The sequence below is a fragment of the Oncorhynchus clarkii genome, unplaced genomic scaffold, assembly GCF_045791955.1.
Source record: "Oncorhynchus clarkii lewisi isolate Uvic-CL-2024 unplaced genomic scaffold, UVic_Ocla_1.0 unplaced_contig_7260_pilon_pilon, whole genome shotgun sequence".
Lineage (NCBI taxonomy): Eukaryota > Metazoa > Chordata > Actinopteri > Salmoniformes > Salmonidae > Oncorhynchus > Oncorhynchus clarkii.
This window is the reverse complement of record NW_027258845.1, coordinates 13,230-38,744: the sequence shown is the minus strand read 5'-3', so window position 1 is coordinate 38,744 and position 25,515 is coordinate 13,230. Positions and strand designations below refer to the sequence as shown.

At 44.9% G+C, this 25,515-nt stretch overlaps 1 protein-coding gene across 1 annotated transcript; it reads left to right on the top strand.

The window, feature by feature from the left end:
• Positions 1-5,614: 5,614 nt before the first annotated feature.
• Positions 5,615-24,912, top strand: LOC139398804 (cadherin EGF LAG seven-pass G-type receptor 1-like). Its single transcript, XM_071144583.1, has 9 exons — positions 5,615-5,690; positions 6,726-6,894; positions 7,115-7,295; positions 7,614-7,902; positions 9,560-9,782; positions 13,331-13,446; positions 19,556-19,644; positions 24,470-24,517; positions 24,901-24,912. Exons 1-9 carry the CDS (start codon positions 5,615-5,617, stop codon positions 24,910-24,912), a joined length of 1,203 nt encoding a protein of 400 aa, XP_071000684.1.
• Positions 24,913-25,515: the final 603 nt, after the last annotated feature.

Sequence of the window (25,515 nt, the reverse complement as noted above, 5' to 3'; positions counted from 1 at the left end):
CTGCCAGGGTTTCTCAGTGAACCCAGTCACTCTACACATTCCTGTACGGTTAACCATTGATCCCGGAACACGGGTTCATTTAAAGGGCCACTGCTCAGACTCACAGCCAAGGTTCCGACTATCTATGCCTGACATGTGGCCTATATTGAAACACGAACGTGCTATCATCGTGATAAAGTCACATCCTAGTTGTCTGTCGACAGAGAGGTTGGAGCTCTAGTAGTGACAGTTGGTAATGGCATTACAATTATATGTCTGTCAACAGAGAGGCTAGAGCTCTAGTGGTGACAGTTGATAATGGCATTACAATGATACGTCTGTCGACAGAGAGGCTAGAGCTCTAGTGGTGACAGTTGATAATGGCATTACAATGATATGTCTGTCGACAGAGAGGCTAGAGCTCTAGTGGTGACAGTTGATAATGGCATTACAATGATATGTCTGTCGACAGAGAGGTTAGAGCTCTAGTAGTAACAGTTGGTAATGGCATTACAATGATATGTTTGTCGACAGAGAGGTTCGAGCTCTAGTAGTGACAGTTGATAATGGCACTAAAATGATATGTTTGTCGACAGAGGTTCGAGATCTAGTAGTGACAGTTGATAATGGCATTACAATGATATGTCTGTCGGCAGAGAGGCTAGAGCTCTAGTGGTGACAGTGGATAATGGCATTACAATGATATGCCGTGGTGTCAGTATCTCCTGTCCTCCCGATTTGATGCCTGTGGCAGTTGTGTGGGAGACGTGATTGATGTGTATAGGGAGAGACAGATGCACAGCTGTCTGTCTCAGGGAGGTCCCAGTCGTCCCCAGTCATCTGCAGTGATTATCTCTGTCAGCTACAGTTTCATTGTATCCCTGCTCTCGTTTCCTCTCCGCGCATAATATACATCCGCTTGGCAACCACTAAGAACCTTTCCTTCACTTCCTCATTTCATCTATTTATTTCCCTAACCTATCATCTCGTGCCATGCATATTGAATTCCTGAGTAATAGATGGATAGATTCTAGTGTGATTGTCGTTCTGTCAGTCTGTAGGATATACTGTAATGGTCATTACGGTAGAGACGACGAGAGAGGGGGTGAATTGACCCTGTTCGTCTAACTATCACACAGACAGCAGGATGTCTGGCAGCATGTCTTGTAGGCTGCTGATATGTGATCCTACATCCCAGTCTGTCTGTTTGCTCACACTGTGTGAGAGAAACTCTTCTGCTGGACCCAATGGTTAGTGTGTGTGTTTCATGCGTGAGCGAGAGAGGGATTTGCACGTTCTTCGGCAGATTGTTGAGAAAGCCAAACTGTTAGTGAATGTGTGGGATTGACTCGACAGTCAAACAACCTGTTGGTTTGCTCTGTGCCTGATAGGCCAGGGGCGGTTAGTTGTGTCACAGGGAAGAGGGGAGCTGATATCTCTCTAGACACCTATTGGTCGAGGTACAGTCGGTTTGGAGTCATTGTTGTGGTTCAAATATTTGAATGTTCGGAGAGAGAAAGGGGTCAGTTGGTCGCTTTGTGGTGTTTTCTCAGCACCTGCTAAATAGGGCTCAGTTTTCATTGGTTTTCATTGGTCGCTGTACCTTTAAAATGTTATTGCGCAATAAAAGATGGTTGCCAGTAAAATAAAAAACACTGCCATCTAGAATGTCTGTTGTTATAATGGTTGGCTTTCTTCAAGGATTAAACACTATTCCTCGTATTACCATCCTACTTGACTGTGGTAAATGTCCAAATTATTTAAATAATCACATTTCCACTGCAAACAAACCAATGCAGGGAAGGATTGGTCTTTGTGTGGAATGCAGGGGTTGTCCTTTCCTTCTTTCCCCTGTCATAGTGATTTAGGAGCGGAACATACCACTCTCTTCCCGCTGTAGGGGGGGGGGGGGGTCTGAATCCCCCCTCTGTCTCACACGGGTGGGGTTGACAGGTTTGCGAGGAGAACCTGTCGCCTGTCGTACAGATGAGACGTCTGTCGTTTGCTTCTTCCGTTATCTGTGAAAACACTGCTGTTGTTGTTGGACGGTGTGGGTGGTCACCAGGGTTGTGGTCACCAGGGTTGTGGTCACCAGGGTTGTGGTCTCCAGGGTTGTGGTCACCAGGGTTGTGGTCACCAGGGTTGTGGTCTCCAGGGTTGTGGTCACCAGGGTTGTGGTCACCAGGGTTGTGGTCACCAGGGTTGTGGTCACCAGGGTTGTGGTCACCAGGGTTGGGCTCCGCTTCGTTTTTTTATTCAGTCTAATGAATTGAAAATCACCTGTTGATTCTATGCGGATTTTTCAATTCATTACGAACGTTTAAACGTGCTTCCTAAATTGTGAGTTGAAAAATAATTTCATCCCCCATCATGATGGCCACACTCTGTCAGTCACAGACCACAGACAGATAGTAACAGCAGTGTCATCGATCTCCAGAATGGGTGGGTGGGGCAGTTAGTGATATAGACGAGGGTGTTGTTGTCACTCACTGTGACAGATGGGAACCTTGGTGGAATGTCCCAGTGTCCGGTCCATCCAGAGTGGCGCAGCGGTCTAAGGCACTGCATCTCAGTGCAAGAGGCGTCACTATAGTCCCTGGTTGGAATCCAGGCTGCATCACATCCGGCCGTGATTGGGAGTCCCATAGGGCGGCGCACAATTGGCCCAGCGTCGTCCCGGGTTTGGCCGGTGTAGGCCGTCATTGTAAATAAGAATTTGTTCTTAACTGACTTGCTGAGTTAAATCAAATGTAAAAAATGAAATCATAGATGGCTAGGCCTATAAACTACAGAGACTGACTGGTGTCATGCATATCACTGTCCCACAGTCTGTTAACAGCCTTATTAGCACCTCCTGCCTCATAAACAAGATGCACTGATGTAAGGTGAGTTTTGAGTTTCTCCCACTGATGCTTAAGGATCCGGGGAGTGGTTGCTGACTAGACCTGCGTCTATGGAAATCAGATTGCGGCTTACTTCATTTTATTAAATCCCAATAAACACAATTCAATCATCATATATATGATTCATTCACTGTTGCAGCGCGGGCAGTATACTGAGATGATTAATAAAACAACGAGTGACACGCTGTGAGTTTTTTATTGTTTGGACAATACACCTGCTTATTTACTTTAGCACGACTATATTCGTCTCATGTCATCTTAATGGTTATTACAAGTTCATAAATGCTTGGCATATCGTAATTGTAACACACACGGAACACTAAAGGAAACTGTAGCACACTGTTGATCTTGATGCTTCCCACAAATGTAATGGATCTGATTTCATCCATTTGCTCAGACTCCGTAGACCTTCATCGGGGTATTTCACCCACTCCGATATACTTGTAAACGGCATCTTTGTAATGTAGTGTGTGGTGTTTTATATCACTATGGGGTGGGTCCTGTCGTCTCCCATGTCACTCATGCAGTGCTATTTACCCTCGGAGAACTCCTGTTTCCATGGCGTCTGAATATGACACGCCCTGGGATGACTGGCAGTGATCTGCCCAGGGACACCCTGTGTGTACGTGTGTGTGTTGCCCTATCATTGACCCCGAATAGAACAGCTGGGGGGGGGGATATAAATAGCATTTCTCTTGGGATGCCACGGGACAGTTTTCCTCCTGGAAAACTCTCCCTGTATTTAACCTTGTCCTCCCCTGTTAATGGCCTGTTGTCAACCCTCGTTCCCTCAGCATTGTGTGTGGGGAACAGTATGGGGTTCAGTGGATCTATGTAGTTAGTCACTTAGAGAGGCAGAACTGTGTGCTTGTACTTCATGGCCAATAAAGTAGGCATTTTTCCTGGTCAGTTTACTCAGTGAGTGAATAGCTTAGATTTGCCTTTTGAGGACCCGGAGAGCAGGTGATGAAACGTTTTGTCAAGCACAGTCGGGATGGTTTGAGCTGTACTCTCAACAGCGAAGGGTTTAGAGTGCTACTGTTGTCTTAAGCTGAGTGCCAACAGCTACTGTCTGGACCTGCTGCTTAATGTTAACACTGAACAGGTGACTGGAACCTCTTACACCTGCTTCCTGTTGTGTGTGTGTGTGTGTGTGTGTGTGTGTGTGTGTGTGTGTGTGTGTGTGTGTGTGTGTGTGTGTGTGTGTGTGTGTGTGTGTGTGTGTGTGTGTGTGTGTGTGTGTGTGTGTGTGTGTGTGTGTGTGTGTGTGTGTGTGTGTGTGTGTGTGTGCATGCACGCGTTTGTCCAACCATCCCTGCTTGCATATGTGTTTGTGTTTCAATTAGCTTCTGGACCACCATGTGTACTGACTGTGTTGCGCGGACAGACAGGCAGAGGGGACAGGTGGGGGAGTAGACAACTTGGGTAGACTACTCTGTGATGGATGTCTACTGTAACAGATACTCTCTGTGCTAGTAGAGCACCCTCTTTCTACGGTGAACTAAGGGAACGTGTGTGTATGACCACATGGGCGGGGGGGGGGGTGCTTTTTGTGTGTTCTTCTCTAGAAGTATGTGGTGACTGTGGGTGTAACAGAGTGGAAAGCAGGTCGTCTTGCTCTTCTCTGTCTGATAATGATGACACACTGGGCAACACTTTTAGTGAAGAGGAGGAGGAGGAGGAGGTGGAGGCTGTGAGGAGACAACGGTATCAGCACCCAGTCTGATAAACAGTGTGAGGCAGTCTGATGAACAGAGGCACTGACGGGGGAGGGAGAGGAGAGGGAATATAGGAAGGGGGGGAGGCGGGGCTAGAGAGGGGTGTAGGGGTCCTGAGAAATGACCTAATTTGGGGGAGAGTGACTGACAAGGCACCTGCCGCTCAGGAATCTCTCTCACGCACGCATACACATTGACTCAACAAGACTCCTGCAACCCGATCGGCCACTCAGAGACGTTTCAACAGTATTTCAACTGCTGCAGCCACCTGTTGGCAACTCTCCTCCTACATCCCAGAAATCACAGTATTAGAGCCCTGTAGACTCTTTCTGTATGCTTGGTGTTGAACAAATAGCCTAGCCCTGTAGACTTTGTATGGATCAGCCCTGTAGACTTTGTATGGATCAGCCCTGTAGACTTTGTATGGATCAGCCCTGTAGACCTTGTATATATCAGCCCTGTAGACCTTGTATGGATCAGCCCTGTAGACTTTGTATGGATCAGCCCTGTAGACTTTGTATGGATCAGCCCTGTAGATTTTGTATGGATCAGCCCTGTAGACTTTGTATGGATCAGCCCTGTAGACTTTCTATGGATCAGCCCTGTAGACTTTCTATGGATCAGCCCTGTAGACTTTGTATGGATCAGCCCTGTAGACTTTGTATGGATCAGCCCTGTAGACTTTCTATGGATCAGCCCTGTAGACTTTATATGGATCAGCCCTGTAGACTTTGTATGGATTAGTTAAGAGTTAGCAGTGTCCGCTCTCTTCCTATAACCCAGCGTTATAACGAATGGGTCTAGGCCTATGGGCTCTACACGGAGTACACCAAACCCCCCTTTTGCCTTCAGAACAGCCTCAGTTCGTCTGGTCATGGACTCTACAAGGTGTTGAAAGCGTTCCACAGGGATGCTGGCCCATGTTGACTCCAATGCTTCCCACAGTTGTGTTAAGTTGGCTGGATGTCCTTTGGGTGGTGGACCATTCTTGATACACACAGGAAACTGTTGAGCATGAAAAACCCAGCAGCCATTGCAGTTCTTGACACAATTGGTGCGTCTGGCATCTCCTACCACACCCTGATCAAAGGCACTTCAGCTTTTGTCTTGCCCGTTCACCCTCTGAGCGGCACACACACACACACACACACACACACAATCCATATCTCAATTGTCTCAAGATTCAAAGATTATTTTGTACACTCAGTCCATATGACATATGGGATAGAAGAACTGAGCAGTTTGCAGTTGTTCCACAAGTTGAAACGAGATCAGAGTTGTTTAATTACTTAGGAGTGGCTTTGAATCAGGTGGAATCACAATGACACCTAATTAATTCAATCTACCGTAGTCGATAGAGAACCGTGGCATGACAAACAAGTGCAGCTGCTAAGCTCTGCACAGAGAGAGAACGCTGGCAGAGACTCAGGACACTGGAAGCCAGTCCTTCCCAAGTCTCACTGTAACATAATATTTGTCAGGAAATCGCTGTGAGCAGCACACGTCTCTCGTTTGCGGGAAGTGTTGGTGTTCACACTCTTGGGTCTGCGTCCCAAATTGCACTATATTCCCTATCGAGTGCTGTGCTTCTGTCCAGAGCAATGTGGGCCTTGGTCTAAAGTCGTACACTATATAGGGAATAGGGTGCCATTTGGGATGCGCACGAGATCTCCTCTGAGAAGGATCCATTAGGATTGAGATATTTACAGTAGGTAATTAAAGTGTGTTCCTGGACAAGAGGGTGGGAAATGCCGACATTTTGCTGTGATTGACAGGACAGGTTATTTATTCAAATGATTATATGCCTGCCAGTGACTCTGTCTAGTTGATTTAATGTCTATGATCAGGCCAGTTTTAACAAATTGGGCTCATTTATGAACTATTCAACAAAGTTTAACACCAATCTTCATGTGTTTAGTGTGGTTGAACTGTGGTTGACTCGACTACTCTGCAATACATCCACTTAGATGAGGATCACTTCTATATTCTACAAAACGCTCAACAAATCTTAACAAAGCTTCATGGCTTCAATTATGTACATTAGTTCTGATCCGTCTTTCAACTGTTGCTCAGGCTCTGTAGTTCATCCATTTAACCCCCCCCCCCTCTCCTCCCCCCTCCCCAGATGGTATCCATCGGGTCACAGCATTGTGCACCCTGCGGGTCACCATAATCACAGACGACATGTTGACCAACAGCATCACAGTGCGCCTGGAGAACATGTCTCAGGAGCGCTTCCTGTCCCCTCTGCTGTCCCTCTTCCTGGAAGGTGTGGCAGCCGTGCTCTCCACCAGGTAATGTGTCTGCTCCCAGAAAACCTGGTTGGAAGAGTCTCGGTATCAAGAGGGAATAATAACCCTCGGAACCGGGATTTCTGTCTAACCTGGGAATTTTTGGGGAAGTTATTGAAGTGTTGCAACCTTAGCTTCTACTCCATGGAGGTCCGTGTAGCATTCTGTTGCTGCCACAGCACTTCTGCTCTGTATGATCATAAGACTCTCTACTCTCCACCAGCCGCCAGGCCGTCTTTGTGTTCAACATTCAGAACGACACAGACGTTCGTGGCGCCATCCTCAACGTGACCTTCTCGGCGCTGCAGCCAGGGGGTCCCCCGGGGAGGTACTTCCCCTCCGAGGAGCTGCAGGAGCAGATCTATCTGAACCGCACCCTGCTCCGACTAATATCATCACAACAGGTAACTTACTCACAACAGGTTCTTTGAATGAATCCCAAATTGACCCCTGCCTACCCACTCCTGGACAACTGGGTCATGTACAGTTGGCCCCAAATTGAAGAAAATGATCAGGGAGGTACTATCCGAACTTGTCCAATAATAAATGTTTTGTTGTTGTTTTGAAAAGTTTAGCTACGGTGTGCCGTAATGAACACGACTCAGGTTTTCCCGATCTAAGTCAGCCACTGATTCGAAGGAAAGACCGAAAACCAGCCATCTCTGTTGCCCATTTCATTTTCTGGATTTGAGCAATTTCCTAATGAATTGTATCCGTTCCAGGTGCTTCCCTTCGACGACAACATCTGCCTGAGGGAGCCGTGTGAGAACTATATGAAGTGTGTGTCTGTGCTGAAGTTTGACAGCTCCCCGCCCTTCATCTCCTCCGACACGGTGCTGTTCCGGCCCATCCACCCCATCAACGGTCTGCGCTGCCGCTGTCCTGCAGGCTTCACCGGGGACTACTGTGAGACGGAGATAGACCTCTGCTACTCAGGACCCTGCAGGAACAACGGGAAGTGTCGCAGCCGAGAAGGAGGCTATACATGCGAGTGTCAGGAAGACTTCACTGGTCAGTGGCTCCACTCAGTGAAGGAGTTGATTGTGTACTGTATCATCCTTGCTAGCCTGTTCCCTGACCTGTTGTGCTGTCTTGCAAATGGTGCGAACATGGCCATAGTAGTTGGCAACGTAGCACAAAAGGTTCTGGGACCAGGCTAATACTTTCCTAGGTCTTTAAGAGATTTAAATTGTATGTAGGTACTGTCTGGTAAGTCACCCCAGCCACCATCAGAGTGTAGCTTCCAGTTTGGGTGAGGCACACATTTCATGGCAGTCACTTTGGCTCCAGATCAACTCTGGTGTTGGCCAGCAGCAGGATGCACCAACCCACTGATGATCTATCAACTACAAATGACCCCTTTACTAAATGGTCTGTCTCAATGTGATTTATGTTTGCGATGAGGCTGGAATGCTGTCTAGCTGGCAGCCCCAGGTACACTCTACAGTAGGCCCAACTCCTGTCACTGTCTTTGTGTCTGAGTGATGGTCGAGGGGCGGCGCTATCAGGTGCACTCAGGACGTTTTCATGGAGTTTGCTGGTTTTTATTTATTTTATTTAACCTTTATTTAACTAGGCAAGTCAGTTCAGAACAAATCCTTATTTCCAATGACGGCCTACCCCGGCCAAACCCTAACCCGGACGACGCTGGGCCAATTGTGGGACTCCCAATCACAGCCGGTTGGGATACAGCCTGGAATCGAACCAGGGTCTGTAGCACTTTAGACCGCTGCGCCACTCGGGAGCCCCAGCAGGTCAACTGAACGGGAGCTTTCATCTGATAGTGATACCACATCTCTCCGTCTCTCTGTCCCTACAATGGGGCCCGGTAGAATATAATGACAACCCCGGCACTACTTTCCTCTTTCCCTCCTTCACTTCCTTATCAGCTGTAATTACCTCATTATACCACACTCCACCCTTCCTCTCCTCCAATGGGGGGTCTAGTCTTTGAAGGTCACAGTTCGACCTCAGCTAGTTAGGAGCCATTATGTGGCCGATGACAGCGGGGCCTACTGTGTCCGCCTTGGGTTTCCACATTATTCCCGCATTACAGGGAAACAGATCCTCCTAATTCTCCTCGGAAAATGGATTATACCACAGAGAGAAGAGTCATTACCAGGGTCCAGACAGGGTCCTGCGCCACCGTCCATCCCACGCATACCTGGCTGTTCCCCTCCCCTCCTAGAAAGATCTTGGCGGGATGATGGTTGACACAACACTGGAGCTGGAGTTGACGGCGATGGTTGGCGGCCATCTTAGATAAGGAAACTGATGGACTCGAAGATGGCCTGCAAACTTGAGAAAGTCAGCCAGTTTCCTGTGGTGTCATAGACAGACAGTCTGTCAGTGGGAAACTGAGCTGTGTGTCTGTGGTGGTGATGTCCAGACCAGTAGTTAGTGTCTGTAACCCTAATTTGCTCCTGGGGCGCCGTACTACAATGGCTGACCCTGTAAAAAAAAACACATTTCACAGCACCTATCTGGTGTATGTGACCTATTATAATTATTATTATTAGATTCTCCATGAGAACCATTCAGCAGAGCAATATAGAAACAGTGTCTCCTGTCTCTCAGAAATGGGAAATGGGAATGCAGTCTCTGAATATGACTTCTTGCGTGTCTGACCGGGTGGGTATATCACTCTTAAACCTTACTCTCTCCCCAGGTGAGCACTGTGAGGTGAACGCCCGGTCGGGGCGGTGTGTCCCGGGGGTGTGTAAGAACGGGGGGAAATGTGTGGACCTGCTGGTGGGGGGGTTTATGTGCCAGTGTCCCCCGGGAGAGTACGAGAAGCCTTACTGTGAGATGACCACCAGGTCTTTCCCTGGTCAGTCCTTCATCACCTTCAGAGGACTGCGGCAGAGGTTCCACTTTACTGTCTCGTTCATGTGAGTACTTGGAAACTATCTACTCTCTCTCTCCCTCTCTGTATCTCTCCCCATCTACAGTGCCTTTTGGAATGTATCGACTTTTTCCACATTTTGCTCCGTTACAGCCTTACTCTAAAATGGTTTCCATAAATAACAAACCTCAGCAACCTTATTTGCATAAGTATTCAGTCCCTTTGCGAGGAGACTCGAAATTGAGCTGAGGTGCATCCTGTTTCCGTTGGTCATGTGTTAACAGAGCGACATGTCTACTGTACATGTTTGCGTGTGTGTAGTAAACCGTAATTTGGGTACAGGGAGGGTTGCACAAACAAACACACACTTAGCTCAGTTCAGTATACCAGTTCAGTGGGGCATGTAGAGACATCTTTATTGTTTCGGAGCTCACGGGGGGGGGGGGGGGGGGGGGGGGGGGGTGTGCACGCTCTTATCTGTTGAAACAGCCGTAGAGGAAAATGATCTATAACACCTTTCATAGTCAAGGCAGGAACACAGAAATGGGAATGCAGAGTTCTTTGTCTCTCAAACAGCCCATAAATTTAGTAAACTGCATTCTATGTGGCAGCCCTTATGTGGCTCTGATCAAAACTAGTGCACTTGCACCGTAGTGTAAATATTGTGTCAGATCTGTTGCTAGTCCCATTTGAAGTTCTAGGTGGGGTGAGGATCATAAAAGTGGGTGGATGTGAAAAGCAGAGTGTGTCGGTGAGAAGCGGTAGAACAGGGTGAAAACAGGAAGAGTCCTGTGATGAGGTACTCTTATCACTGTTTTCTTTTATCGGCTGTGTCTTCCTGCCCCCCTGCCCCCCTCTGCTACCCCTCCACACCTCCCACTGCCATGCTGGCATCTGGTGTCTGACTCTCGTGCCCTCTGTGCCCCTTATAGCACGCATGCAGGATGACACACACACACACACATACAGTGGCTTGCAAAAGTATTCACCCCCCTTGGCATTTTCCCTATTTTGTTGCATTACAACCTGGAATTAAAATAGATTTTGGGGGAGTTTGTATCATTTGATTTACACAACATGCCTACTACCACTTTGAAGATGCAAAATATGTTTTATTGTGAAACAGACAAGAAATAAGACAAAAAAACTGAAAACTTGAGCGTGCATTACTATTCACCCCCCCAAAGTCAATACTTTGTAGAGCCACCTTTCGCAGCAATCACAGCTGCAAGTATCTTGGGGTATGTCTCTATAAGCTTGGCTGATCTAGCCACTGGGATTTTTGCCCATTCTTCAAGGCAAAACTGCTCCAGCTCCTTCAAGTTGGATGGGTTCTAGTGGTATACAGAAATCTTTAAGTCGTACCACAGATTCTCAATGGGATTGCGGTCTGGGCTTTGACTAGGCCAATTCCAAGACGTTTAAATGTATCCCCTTAAACCACTCAAGTGTTGCTTTAGCAGTATGCTTCGGGTAATTGTCCTGCTGGAAGGTGAACTTCCGTCCCAGTCTCAAATCTCTGGAAGACTGAAACAGGTTTCCTCAAGAATTTCCCTGTATTTAGCACCATCTATCATTCCTTCAATTCTGACCAGTTTCCCAGTCCCTGCCGATGGAAAAACATCCCCACAGCATGATTCTGCCACCACAATGCCTCACTGTAGGGATAGTGTTCTCAGGGTGATGAGAGTTATTGGGTTTGTGCTAGCATTTTCCTTGATGGCCAAAAAGTTCAATTTTAGTCTCATCTGACTAGAGTACCTTTAACTAGAGTTTCCCACATGCATTTTGGCGAACACCAAACGTGTTTGCTTATTTTTTTTCTTTAAGCAATTGCTTTTTTCTGGCAGGTTTCTTGGCAGGTTTGTTGTAGTGCCATTTTCTTTCAATTGCTCAATAATGGATTCATAGGTGCTCCGTGGGATGTTTAAAGTTTCTGATATTTTTTTATAATCCAACCCTGATCTGTACTTCTCCACAACTTTGTCCCTGACCTGTTTGGAGAGCTCTTTGGTCTTCATGGTGCTGCTTGCTTGGTGGTGTGCCTTGTAGACTCTGGGGCCTTTCAGAACAGGTGTATACTGAGATCATGTGACACTTAGATTGCACACAGGTGGACTTTATTATGTGACTTCTGAAGGTAATTGGTTGTACCAGATCTTATTTAGGGGCTTCATAGCAAAGGGGGTGAATACATTTGCATGCAACACTTTTCCATGATTTACTTTTTTTGACTTTTTTTGAAACAAACTATTTTGTTCATGTCCGTTACATGAAATCCAAATAAAAATTCATTTAAATTACAGGTTGTAATGCAACAAAATAGGAAAAATGCCAAGGGTGATGAATACTTTTGCAAGGCACTGTACTATGGCAGGGGTTAACAGGGAGATGGGCCACCAGGGCAGGGCATCTACTTCCTCCTTCCTGACTCTAGACCACTGGTCTTACCGAACACTTTCTTATTGTCCTTCAAGTCTCTCTTCCTCTTTTCTTCCTCAGGAGTTTCTCACTCCTTCCTTACACACCTCTCCAACCCCAAATCCCACCTCTCATATACACTACATGACCAAAAGTGTGTGGACACCTGCTGGTCGAACATCTCATTTCAAAATCACGGGAATGAATATGGATTTTGTCCCCCCTTTGCTGCTATAACAGCCTTCACTTTTCTGTGAAGGCTTTTCACTAGATGTTGGAACATTGCTGCAGGGACTTACTTCCATTCAGCCACAAGGTCATTCGTGAGGTCGGGCACAAATGTTGGGCGATTAGGCCTTGCTCGCAGTAGGCTTTGCAATTCATCCCAAAGGTGTTCATTGGGGTTGAGGCCATGGGAACCCATTTCATGAAGCTCCCGACGAATGACGAATGGTTCTTGTACTGATGTTGCTTCCAGAGACAGTGCAACCGAGGACAGTCGATTTTTACGGGGTACGTGCTTCAGCACTCACCAGTCCCCTTCTGTGAGCTTTAGACCACTCCAGCAGACGCTTGGCATTGCGCATGGTGATCTTAGGCTTGTGTGCAGCTGCTCGGCCATGAACAGCATTTCATGAAGCTCCCGACGAACAGTTCTTGTGCTGACTCGGCAGTTCGGTGAGCTACCACTTCACGGCTGAGCCTTTGTTGCTCCTAGACGTTTCCACTTCACAATAACAGCACTCAAAGTTGACCCGGGCAGCTCTAGCAGGACATACGTTTGACAAACTGAATTGTTGGAAAGGTGGCATCCTATGTTGAAAGTCACTGAGCTCTTCAGTAAGGCCATTCTACTGCCAATGTTTGTTTATGGAGATTACATGACTGTGTGCTTGATTTTCTACACCTGTCGGCAATCCACTAATTTGAAGGGGTGTCCACATACTTTTGTTTATATAGTGTATCTTATATGGCAGTTTGGGTTAGATACACAGAGTCTGTGACAGAGTTTGTCTAACTATGCCACATACTGTAAAAACCTAATGAATTATTGTTCACACAAAAAAAGTTTGGCTAACTATGTTTGAGAGATAGGATTTGAATGGGTGCCATTTTGGCACCAAATGTGGGTTTGACAATAGAAGGTTGACCCTGTGTCCATCTTGTCCCCAGGTTTGCCACCAGAGAGAGGAATGCCCTGCTGCTGTACAATGGGAGATTTAACGAGAAACACGACTTTATCGCCTTGGAGATTATCGAGGAACAGATCCAACTCACCTTCTCTGCAGGTGAGAGGGCGGCAGCGTGTGTCCACAGTGCAAATAATCATGCTCGCACAAAGAGCTGGAAAATAACTTACGAGTTGCTTGTATCAACACTAGCCGATAGCTTGCTTAATCAACTCCGCTGTAAGGATATCATGAATGTGGCTTTCACAAACCGCTTGGTAAACACTCTTATCAGCTGAACTCCTTGACCAGTGTGAAACAAACAGTTACAGGATTTCATTAGAATGTGTCCTCTCCATTGTCTGGCTATGCTGCTGTGCAGTTACACCTAGAGATGCATTGGATTTGGCTGTGTGAAAGGGCTGAGTGTTTTACTGTGGTCAGCGAGCAGCTGCTTCCCCCTGACAGAGCCTGAGCAGACTGATTCATGACAGTATAGGCACTTAACGAGCCATGAAGACCTACAGTGCCTTACAAAAGTATTCATCCCCTTGGCGTTTTTCCTATTTTATTGCATTACAACCTGTAATTTAAATAGATTTTTATTTGGATTTCATGTAATGGATTTCATGTAATGGACAAATTGGTGAAGTGAAATGAAAAAATAACTTATTTAAAAAAATCTAAAAAGTAAATCATGGAAAAGTGATGCGTGCAAATGTATTCACCCCCTTTGCGATGAAGCCCCTAAATAAGATCTGGTGCAACCAATTACCTTCAGAAGTCACATAATTAGTTAGATTGCACACAAGTGGACTTTATTTAAGTGTCACATGATGTCAGTATATACACACCTGTTCCAAAAGACCCCAGAGTCTACAACACCACTAAGCAAGGGGAACCAACAAGCAAGCGACACCATGAAGATCAAGGAGCTCTCCAAACAGGTCACAGACAAAGTTGTGGAGAAGTACAGATCAGGGTTGGATTATAAAAAAAATATCCAAACTTTGAACATCCCACGGAGCACCATTAAATCCATAATAAAAAAATGGAAAGAATGGGGCCTCCCGGGTGGCGCAGTGGTCTGCACTGTGGTGCAGTGGTCTGCACTGCATCGCAGTGCAAGCTGTGCCATCAGAGACTCTGTCGCAGCCGGCCGCGGCCCAGGCTCTGTCGCAGCTGGCCGCGGCCCAGGCTCTGTCGCAGCCGGCCGCGGCCGGGAGGTCTGTGGGGCGACGCACAATTTGCCTAGCATCGTCCGGTTTAGGGAGGGTTTGGCCGGTAGGGATATCCTTGTCTCATCGCGCACTAGCGACTCCTGTGGCGGGCCGGGCGCAGTGCACGCTAACCAGGTCGCCAGGTGCATGGTGTTTCCTCCGACACATTGGTGTGGCTGGCTTCCGGGTTGGATGCTTGTAGCGATGAGACAAGATTGTAACTACTAACAATTGGATACCATGAAAAGGGGGTAAAATTTTAAAAAAATTAAATAATATGGCACCACAGCATTAATCAGAGAGGCAACAAAGAGACAAAAGATAACTCTGTAGGAGCTGCAAAGCTCCACAGCAGAGATTAGAGTATCTGTCCATAGGACCACTTTAAGCCGTACACTCCACAGAGCTGGGAAGAGTGGCCAGAAAAAAGCAATTGCTTAAAGAAAACATTTTGCAAACACATTTGGTGTTTGCCAAAAGGCATGTGGGAGACTCCCCAAACATATGGAAGAAGTCTAGTCAGAGTCAGATTAGACTATAATTTAGTTTTTTGGCCTTCAAGGAAAATGCTATGTCTGGCACAAACCCAACACATCTCATCACCCTGAGAACACAGTGAAGCATGGTGGTGGTAGCATCATGCTGTGGGGATGTTTTTCGTCTGCAGGGACTGGGAAACTGGTCAGAATTGAAGGAATGATGGATGGTGCTAAATACTGGGACATTTTTGAGGGAAACCTTTTTGTCTTCTAGAGATTTGAGACTGGGACGGAGGTTCACCTTCCAGCAGGACAATGACCCTAAGCATACTGCTAAAGCGACGCTCTAGTGGTTTAAGGGGGAAACATTTAAATGTCTTGGAATGGCCCAGACCTCAATCCAATTGAGAATCTGTGGTATGACTTAAAGATTGCTGTTCACCAGCGGAACCCATCCAACTTGAAGGAGCTGGAGCAGTTTTTCCTTGAATGGGCAAAAATCCCAGTGGCTAGATGTGCCAAGCTTATAGAGACATACCCCAAGAGACTTGCAGCTGTAATTGCTACAAAAGGTGTCTCTATAAAGTATTGACTTTGGGGGTGTTTATTTCCTGTTTATTTGTCTTATTTCTTGTTTATTTCTCAATAAAAAATATTTTGCATTTTCAAAGTGGTAGGCATGTTGTGTAAATCAAATGATACAAACCCCCAAAAAATCTATTTTAATTCCAGGTTGTAATGCAACAAAATAGGAAAACCTTGTGCATGACACAAGTCATTTTTCCAACAGTTGTTTACAGACAGATTATTTCACTTATAATTCACTGTATCACAATTCCAGTGGGTCAGAAGTTTACATACACCAAGTTGACTGTGCCTTTAAACAGCTTGGAAAATTTGAGAAAGTGTTGTCAAGGCGTTAGAAGCTTCTGATAGGCTAATTGATATAATTTGAGTAAATTGGAGGTGTACCTGTGGATGTATTTCAAGGCCTACCTTCAAACTCAGTGCCTCTTTGCTTGACATCATGGGAAAATCAAAGGAAATCAGCCAAGACCTCAGATGAAAATTGTAGAATTCCACAAGTCTGGTTCGTCCTTGGGAGCAATTTCCAAACGCCTGAAGGTACCAAATTCATCTGTACAAACAATAGTACGCAAGTATAAACACCATGGGCCCACGTAGCCGTCATACCGCTCAGGAAGGAGATGCATTCTGTCTCCTAGAGATGAACGTACTTAGGTGCGAAAAGAGCATATCAATCCCAGAACAACAGCAAAGGACCTTGTGACGATGCTGGAGGAAATGGGTACAAAAGTATCTATATCCACAGTCCAAGCAAGTTTTATATCGACATAACCTGAAAGGCCGCTCAGCAAGGAAGAAGCCACTGCTCCAAAATCGCCATTAAAAAAGCCAGACTACGGTTTGCAACTGCACATGGGGACAAAGATCGTACTTTTTGGAGAAATTTCCTCTGGGCTGATTTAACGAAAATAGAAGTGTTTGGCCATAATGACCATCCCTGTTTGGAGGAAAAATGGGAGGCTTGCAAACCGAAGAACACCATCCCAACCGTGAAGCACAGGGGTGGCAGCATCATGTTGTGGGGGTGCTTTGCTGCAGGAGGGACTGGTGTACTTCACAAAATAGATAGAATCATGAGGAATGAAAATGAAGTGGATATACTGAAGCAACATCTCAAGACCTCAGTTAAAGCTGGGTCACAAATGGGTCTTCCAAATGGACAATGACCCCAAGCATACTTCCAAAGTTGTGGCAAAATGGCTTAAGGACCACAAAGTCAAGGTATTGGAGTGGCCATCACAAAGCCCTGACCTCAATCCTATAGAAAATGTGTGGGCAGAACTGAAAAAGCGTATGCGAGCAAGGAGGCCTCCAATCCTGACTTAGTTAGACCAGCTCTGTCAGGAGGAATGGGCCAAAATTCACCCAACTTATTGAGGGAAGCTTGTGGAAGGCTACCCAAAACGTTTGACAATTTAAAGACAATGCTATCAAATACCATTTGAGTGTCTGTAAACTTCTGACCCACTGGGAATGTGAGGAAAGAAATAAACGCTGAAATTATACATTTTCTCTCCTATTATTCTGACATTTCACATTCTTAAAATAAAGTGGTTGTCGTAACTGACCTAAGACAGGGAATTTTCACCAGAATTAAATGTCAGGAATTGTGAAAAACTGAGATTAAATGTAGTTGGCTAAGGTGTATGTAAACCTCTGTCTTCAATTGTATGCACGCAAACAAACACAGCTCTTGTTGTTGAATCCACTGCGCTGAGTGTGGCTCACTGCCTATGTCTAGAGAGCCCTGGATTTCATACCACACAGTCAGCAAGAAAGGGCAACGTGGGACTGCAGAAGTAATTTATTTATTTATTTTTTATAAAGACACACTAAACACCATGACTAATGACTCTGTAACACAGCTACATTGTTGCGTTACTGTTGACTGAGTTGGTGGGTAAATTCTTCCTGAGAGACTCCTGCCCTTGGTAAACAGTCAGTAAAGCCCTGGATAAATCTGGTGTGATTGTTGCTCTGCCGACATTGTGAACGAGAACCATTGATATGGTTGGAAAACCCTGGTGTTCTTACAGTGAGTGTGATTTATGACAACTGTGTGAGCTGACTGGCTTTGTGAGCCTGGCTGTGTTTTTATTTCTCCATGTTGGACTTTCATGTAAGAGAAATGGGTTTCCTTCCATTGATTTTTAACTCTGACATGCATGTTGTAAAGCATATACTCTCTGACATTTATCCTTCCTTTTAAAGTAGAGCCTACAGTGCCTTGCGAAAGTATTCGGCCCCCTTGAACTTTGCGACCTTTTGCCACATTTCAGGCTTCAATCATAACGATATCAAACTGTATTTTTTTGTGAAGAATCAACAACAAGTGGGACACAATCATGAAGTGGAACGACATTTATTGGATATTTCAAACTTTTTTAACAAATCAAAAACTGAAAAATTGGGCGTGCAAAATTATTCAGCCCCCTTAAGTTAATACTTTGTAGCGCCACCTTTTGCTGCGATTACATTTTTTCCCATTCCTCCTTGCAAAACAGCTCGAGCTCAGTGAGGTTGGATGGAGAGCTTTTGTGAACAGCAGTTTTCAGTTCTTTCCACAGATTCTTTATTGGATTCAGGTCTGGACTTTGACTTGGCCATTCTAACACCTGGATATGTTTATTTTTGAACCATTCCATTGTAGATTTTGCTTTATGTTTTGGATCATTGTCTTGTTGGAAGACAAATCTCCGTCCCAGTCTCAGATCTTTTGCAGACTCCATCAGGTTTTCTTCCAGAATGGTCCTGTATTTGGCTCCATCCATCAATTTTAACCATCTTCCCTGTCCCTGCTGAAGAAAAGCAGGCCCAAACCATGATGCTGCAACCACCATGTTTGACAGTGGGGATGGTGTGTTCAGGGTGATGAGCTGTGTTGCTTTTACGCCAAACATAACGTTTTGCATTGTTGCCAAAAAGTTCAATTTTGGTTTCATCTGACCAGAGCACCTTCTTCCACATGTTTGGTGTGTCTCCCAGGTGGCTTGTGGCAAACTTTAAACAACACTTTTTATGGATATCTTTAGGAAATGGCTTTCTTCTTGCCACTCTTCCATAAAGGCTAGATTTGTGCAATATACGACTGATTGATGTCCTATGGACAGAGTCTCCCACCTCAGCTGTAGATCTCTGCAGTTCATCCAGAGTGATCATGGGCCTCTTGGCTGCATCTCTGATCAGTCTTCTCCTTGTATGAGCTGAAAGTTTAGAGGGACGGCCAGGTCTTGGTAGATTTGCAGTGGTCTGATACTCCTTCCATTTCAATATTATTGCTTGCACAGTGCTCCTTGGGATGTTTAAAGCTTGGGAAATCTTTTTGTATCCATATCCGGCTTTAAACTTCTTCACAACAGTATCTCGGACCTGCCTGGTGTGTTTCTTGTTCTTCATGATGCTCTCTGCGCTTTTAACGGACCTCTGAGACTATCACAGTGCAGGTGCATTTATACGGAGACTTGATTACACACAGGTGGATTGTATTTATCATCATTAGTCATTTAGGTCAACATTGGATCATTCAGAGATCCTCACTGAACTTCTGGAGCGAGTTTGCTGCACTTAAAGTAAAGGGGCTGAATAATTTTGCACGCCCAATTTTTCAGTTTTTGATTTGTTAAAAAAGTTTGAAATATCCAATAAATGTTGTTCCACTTCATGATTGTGTCCCACTTGTTGTTGATTCTTCACAAAAAAATACAGTTTTATATCTTTATGTTTGAAGCCTGAAATGTGGCAAAAGGTCGCAAAGTTCAAGGGGGCCGAATACTTTCGCAAGGCACTGTACATGTCTGGCACACAAGGTTACGTACATTCGACAGACAATATTGCATTGTATTTAACCACAACCTCTTTTCACCGCTCTTGTCTTTCTTATCTTTCCTCTCTCCCGCTTTCTCTCTTTCTCTCTCTCCCCGCCACTCTCTCCCCCTCCTCCAGGCGAGACTAAGACCGTGGTCCATCCCTTTGTTCCCGGTGGGGTCAGTGACGGCCAGTGGCACTCTGTCCAGCTGCACTACTACAACAAGGTAAGGCACGGCTACACCGTGTTTATCTCGTCTGTCTCGTCTGGCTTGTTTGTTGCTGTACATAGAAACAGTAAACATATGTTGAAGACAGAAATGTAAGAAGACACCCCAATGGAGAAATCTGCATATCTGTCCAAGTTACTCACCTACTCGGATAACCTGGTTTGATAGTCTGTTGATATGTTGACCACCTTTTATTCTGGATTATTGAAATAAAGTGGGACCATAAAGATCATGATTGTATCAGAAAGATCTTATGAGCCATGTGTGTGTCAGAGTTCATCTTAATTGTATTACATGTGAACTACTCAAACCAGAGGGAAACTGTGGTTTTCCCACGCTCTTTCTGTAAGCCAATCTTAAGGAGGATTATTTCATATCACAGATCAAATTCACCACCAAAGGTAATCGCATATTAGACTTATACGGCAGTCAATTGCTGGGTGTTATTTTTCCACGAACTTCCCATGGCCTCGGGCCTATTGAACGACAACAGCAGACAGACAACATCTCAGCTCTATCCATCTCTGCATACAGGCCTACTCCTACCTCAACCCTATGTTATAGACTATGCTTCTCTGAACATGTGAGAGCTTCTTAGCGCCGACTTTTAGACTCTTTCCCAACCGGTTTCCAGAAAAGCACATGTCAACTGGAAGGCATGTGCCTAATGTTGAAGCTTCAGAATAGCCTCGTCCATTTGTGTCACGAAAGACACAGGTTTCTTTATTTCCTGCCTGTCTTTGATTCCTACTTTCCTGGCTTCCCTAACCCGGTGTAGCAGACGTCAAATACTGCATTGTGATTGGGCGACCTCCTAGCAGGTTTTAGACCTGTGTTGGTTCTTATTGTTCTGTGTTGTATTGGGGGTAAAGTACCATGGAAACAGGGGAGATGAATTTCCATGCTATTGCCAGTCTGGACAGATTTCCTGTTTCTAAACCAAATCCCTCCTCTTTCTTGATTGTTTAGTTTCTCCCGTGACTGAACCTATGCTAGTAGTGTTCTGTCGGCAACGTAAAACAAACACAATCGCTCACACAGACACATGAGTGAGCGCTAACACACACACACGCATGAGCGAGCCCACAAGTACACATACACACGCACACACACACGTGCACACACTAGAAGTCTTCACGGGTCCAATAGACCCGAAATTTCGAGATCCGACCCTGGACCCAAGCGGTTCCTAAATTGTGACTTTTGTCTTGGATCTGGGTCAGGTCTGATATCATTGCTATGAGTCTCGGGTATGTGCAACAAAAAATGTATTACAGACTGGACCCGATTGGACACGTCCTCCTTTTAACTGAATGTGTGTGAGGTGCTGAGAACTGGGCAAGCTCGTTATGTGTCAGCCAATTGCAACTCAATAAAACGCACAGTGTATGTCCAGCTGAAACAGATTCAGGCTGCTCGCCTCGTGTGCGCCTGCTGCTGAGGAGAGAGCCAGTGAAAGGCCTTTTCCATTGAAGTAAAATCATTTTCAGACAAGAAGAATGTCCTCGGGGACAAGTTGTAATACTGTAGTGGACAAAGATGAGAAGATCATTGGCACAGCCTTAATGGACTGTGTGCAACTCGCTATTCAGGTTTGATGCAATTTTCTAACTTTGATTTATTTATGTATTTATTATAATTAGTTTTATCATTAATATGATTATATATCATTATTATTATTATTATTTTAGGCCTATTTAAGAATCTAAACCAGTTCTTTAAATAGTGTTTGCAAAAAGCGTTTTGTTTCATTTTTGTAGAGACATTTTTGTTGGCTAAATGAAGTTCCAGCTGTAATGTTGTGTTTGCCGCAATGTTGTGTTTGCCGCAATATAATGGAATTACCGGTAGGGCTACTCTCAGTCAAACCGTGAGAAGTTCAAACTGAAGAGGGCGAGATGCAAATCCTAATTGAATTATGAAACATAATAACCTGTTCGTATTTCCCCTATAAACAATGTCGACTTACTTTTGATATTACCCTAATAAAGTGAAGTCATTTTTGTACATTTTTGGTTGTGGTAGGCTATGGTTATTATTACACACACCAGCACTCCAACAAGTTGAAGTTGACGAAGAATGTTTTAGACCTACCAGAGTTACACCTTTAATTTAACAATATAATGCTTGTCTTTAGAAAAAAATACTCCCATTGAAAATGTACAAATTAGCTTCCTATTTCTTTATAGCAGTAGTAGTCTATCTGACAAGTATAAAGAAATACATGTCTGTGTTGGGAACATTGTGCCGGAATATCTCTGTCTTTTTCTCCATCTCTCTAGGGCTAGGCTTAAGCTTCTCTTACTTTATATATAAATATATATATATTTTTATATTAATATCATACAGTTGACGCCTAGGCCTATATTCATGCAATGCCCTGACGCATTTATCGCTCAAATCTCCAACCGCTTAATCTCCAACAGCATAAGGTGGACAATTATTGATTTAGGAGAGTAAAACTCTATATAACAATAGGCTATAAAGCTTTGAATATGCTACACATCGAAACACAACTAGTTGTTTTTTTGTTTTATTTGTTATAGGCAGTTTTTAAGGACATGTAAGTTGATCATTTGGTGGGCCTCCCGAGTGGCGCAGAGGTCTAAGGTGCTGCACCGCAGTGCGCGAGGCATCAATACAGTCCTGGGTTCGATCCCGGGTTGTGCCATACCCGGAAGTGAGTGGGAGACCCATGAGGCGACGCCATATTGGCACAGCGTCGTCCGGGTTAGGGGAGAGTTTGACTGGCCGGGATTTCCTTGTCCCATCACGCTCTAGCCTCCTTGTGGCGGGCCGGGCGACTGCAAGCTGACCCGGTCACCAGCTGGACCGTGTTTCCTCCGGCACATTGGTGCGGCTGGCTTCCGGGTTAAGCGAACAGTGTGTCAAAATGCAGTGCTGCTTAGCAGGGTCGTGTTTTGGAGGACGCCTTCGCCTCTCCCGAGTCCGTACGGGAGTTGTAGCGATGGGACAAGACTGTATCACGAAATTGGTCAGGAAAAGGGCGAAAAGTAAAATAAAAAATGTTGTTTATCATTTGGCCAATATCTCTAATTTATTGATGGAGCTGGCTGCTTCTCTCTCTCTTTCTACTCTCGGATATGAGAGGTATGTTTGGGTCTGCTTTTCCACAGGCCTATTTGAAACAGGTCTAACTGTTCTCGGGTTCATTCAGAACCGGTCTACGTTTACATTCCTTTTATGTATGCATGTTGGGTGGAAAAGCCTCTAGCACACACACACACACACACACACACACACACACACACACACACACACACACACACACACACACACACACACACACACACACACACACATACAGTGGGGCAAAAAAGTATTTAGTCAGCCACCAATTGTGCAAGTTCTCCCACTTAAAAAGATGAGAGGCCTGTAATTTCCATCATAGGTACACTTCAACTATGACAGACAAAATGAGAAAAAGAAATCCAGAAAATCGCATTGTAGGATTTTTTATGAATTTATTTGCAAATTATGGTGGAAAATAAGTTTATCTTAATACTTTGTTATATACCCTTTGTTGGCCATGACAGAGGTCAAACGTTTTCTGTAAGTCTTCACAAGGTTTTCACACACTGTTGCTGGTATTTTGGCCCATTCCTCCATGCAGATCTCCTCCTTTTTTAGTTTGGAGGTCAATGAGAGAGGGTCGAATCAACACAATATGTAATTGCTCATTTGCTACGCGAGGCTTATTCGATCAAATAGCACTAATGTTTAGGTTGCTTTGATATAAGTGGGCGCACATGGTATTCCGGCAGCTTTGAGAAAACTATTTTATATCAGAGTTGTGCCTGTTGTTCACATGCTTATCTGCTCTCTCATTGGCTAGAATGTCCCCACCTGATCCAACCTCCTCATGCCTTTGCCGATATTATTCCCATTGTTAGAGCGGTCAGTCCAGTATCTTGTCAGTGTATACACAATCTTTGATCACTATCATTAGCAAAAAAATCAGCTAGGTAGCTAACTTGATTCTTCTTACATGTACTACTAAAGTTAAAAAGCGCTGGATTGTTGTAAACCTACGCAAAATACATTTTCCTTCCAACATCTATTTTGCACCAGTCTCAGGCCATTCCTTTTAATAAATCCAAGTCACGTTGAGATTGACCTAATAATTCAACCTCACCTAACCTATGACCTAGCAAATCACCCTATGTATTACTGCCCCAATTGCAAGAAGTGGCACAAATAAATCACTAAAAACTAGCCTAGCATGCTTTCTACTCCTAAAACTACATTTAAACAATACATCTAAATATTTTAATGCAACTAAAACTCAATAAAAAAGAGAATCTGAATGGAAAGTAAAAATTTAAAAAATTAATAGAAATAAAAAACGAATATAAAAACACTATAATAACCTTGCTGTCCAGGAAGAGGCTACTGCAGCCAGGCACGCTGTCACCTTTATGTTATACCTCACCCCAGTCACATTGAGAACAGCCAAACCTGGTCCCGACAGTCCAGATAGGATCCAGGCCTTCATCTAAAGCCAGACTAAGCTCAGAAGACCTATCACTTTCTACTTCAGAGCCTTGGAGGACTCATAAAGGGATTCCCAATGTCTGCGTTCCACCGTGACATCCTATTCCATACACAGAGCTCTGGTCAAACGTAGTGCACTTTGCTGGGAATGCGGTGCCATTTGGGACTCAGCCTAGGATATTTTTATGGCCTACTCGAGGCTTCTCAAGGCACCGGTTAGATTAAGGGTTGTCCATATCAGAGTGGAGGGGCCCAGTCACCCCAAACAGCCCCTAACAGTCTGCTCCCCTTTCTCCTCACACCATAGGTCAGAGGCCGCAAGGGGATGGGCTATGAGGGGCATTGGGCCACCATGGTAACAGACACACTTGCATTGTGCTTGGTGATTTACGGTGGTGTGTGTGGTGCTTAGACTCATGCAGGGCGGGGGCGGCCTCCCTATTGAAGATTTCACACAATAGAAGACAGAAATTCCCAATTTATTTGGGATGTGGAGTAGCGATGTCTCAAGGACAGCAAGAGGAGTTGGCACAGGAGACACACACACACACACACACACACACACTCAGAGCTAAAAAGGAAACACACAGAGAGAAAGGGATATTCTTGGACTGTTCAGGTTTTGATGATAATGAAGCAGGAAGTGACGTCACGTCATCTCTCAGAAGGATGATTGTCTGGGGAGGAAGTATGTTGGATCACTGTGGTGTATTTCTGTTCTCCTCTTTTCTGTTGTAGACCACTGGATGAAGCAGCGGCAGGCAGGCAGGCTTTGTCTTATGATGGATGACTTTAGGCACTATGTTGAATAATGAATGTTCATTAAGGACAAGAGGTCGACAAGTGTGTGTATGTCTGTGTGTTTATTTGTAAAGGGGTCTATGTCTGGGCCTAGTGTCAGACTTGTTAATAGTTGTGGTCTGGACAGAGTAGTCTAGAGGACATGATGTTATTTACATTTTGCAGTATAACATGCTCTATTAGCCACATTCCCAGACACAGACAGGCCTAGCTAGCTCTAATAGCTAATCACACTGCTGCATCGAAGCCCTCATCTAAAACTCATACTCTGACTGAAGGAGATGGTAATAACATGGCCTTTATAGATACGAGGCTTTATTAAGCCAGGTAGGCTGTAGCCGTGTTCATTTAGTAGACAAGTCCCGTGCCATTATTTTATATTATATGATTTATAGTAAGAAGAATATAACTGAACTTAGCTGAATAAAATATAAATTATATTTTTAGCCTTCCAGAGAGAGAGTCCGCATATGAAGTGGCTATGTTGAGCGTAAAAGTGATCATTTGAAACAGGTCCTATATACTAGATTTAGAGTTACTTGGCAACTTTAG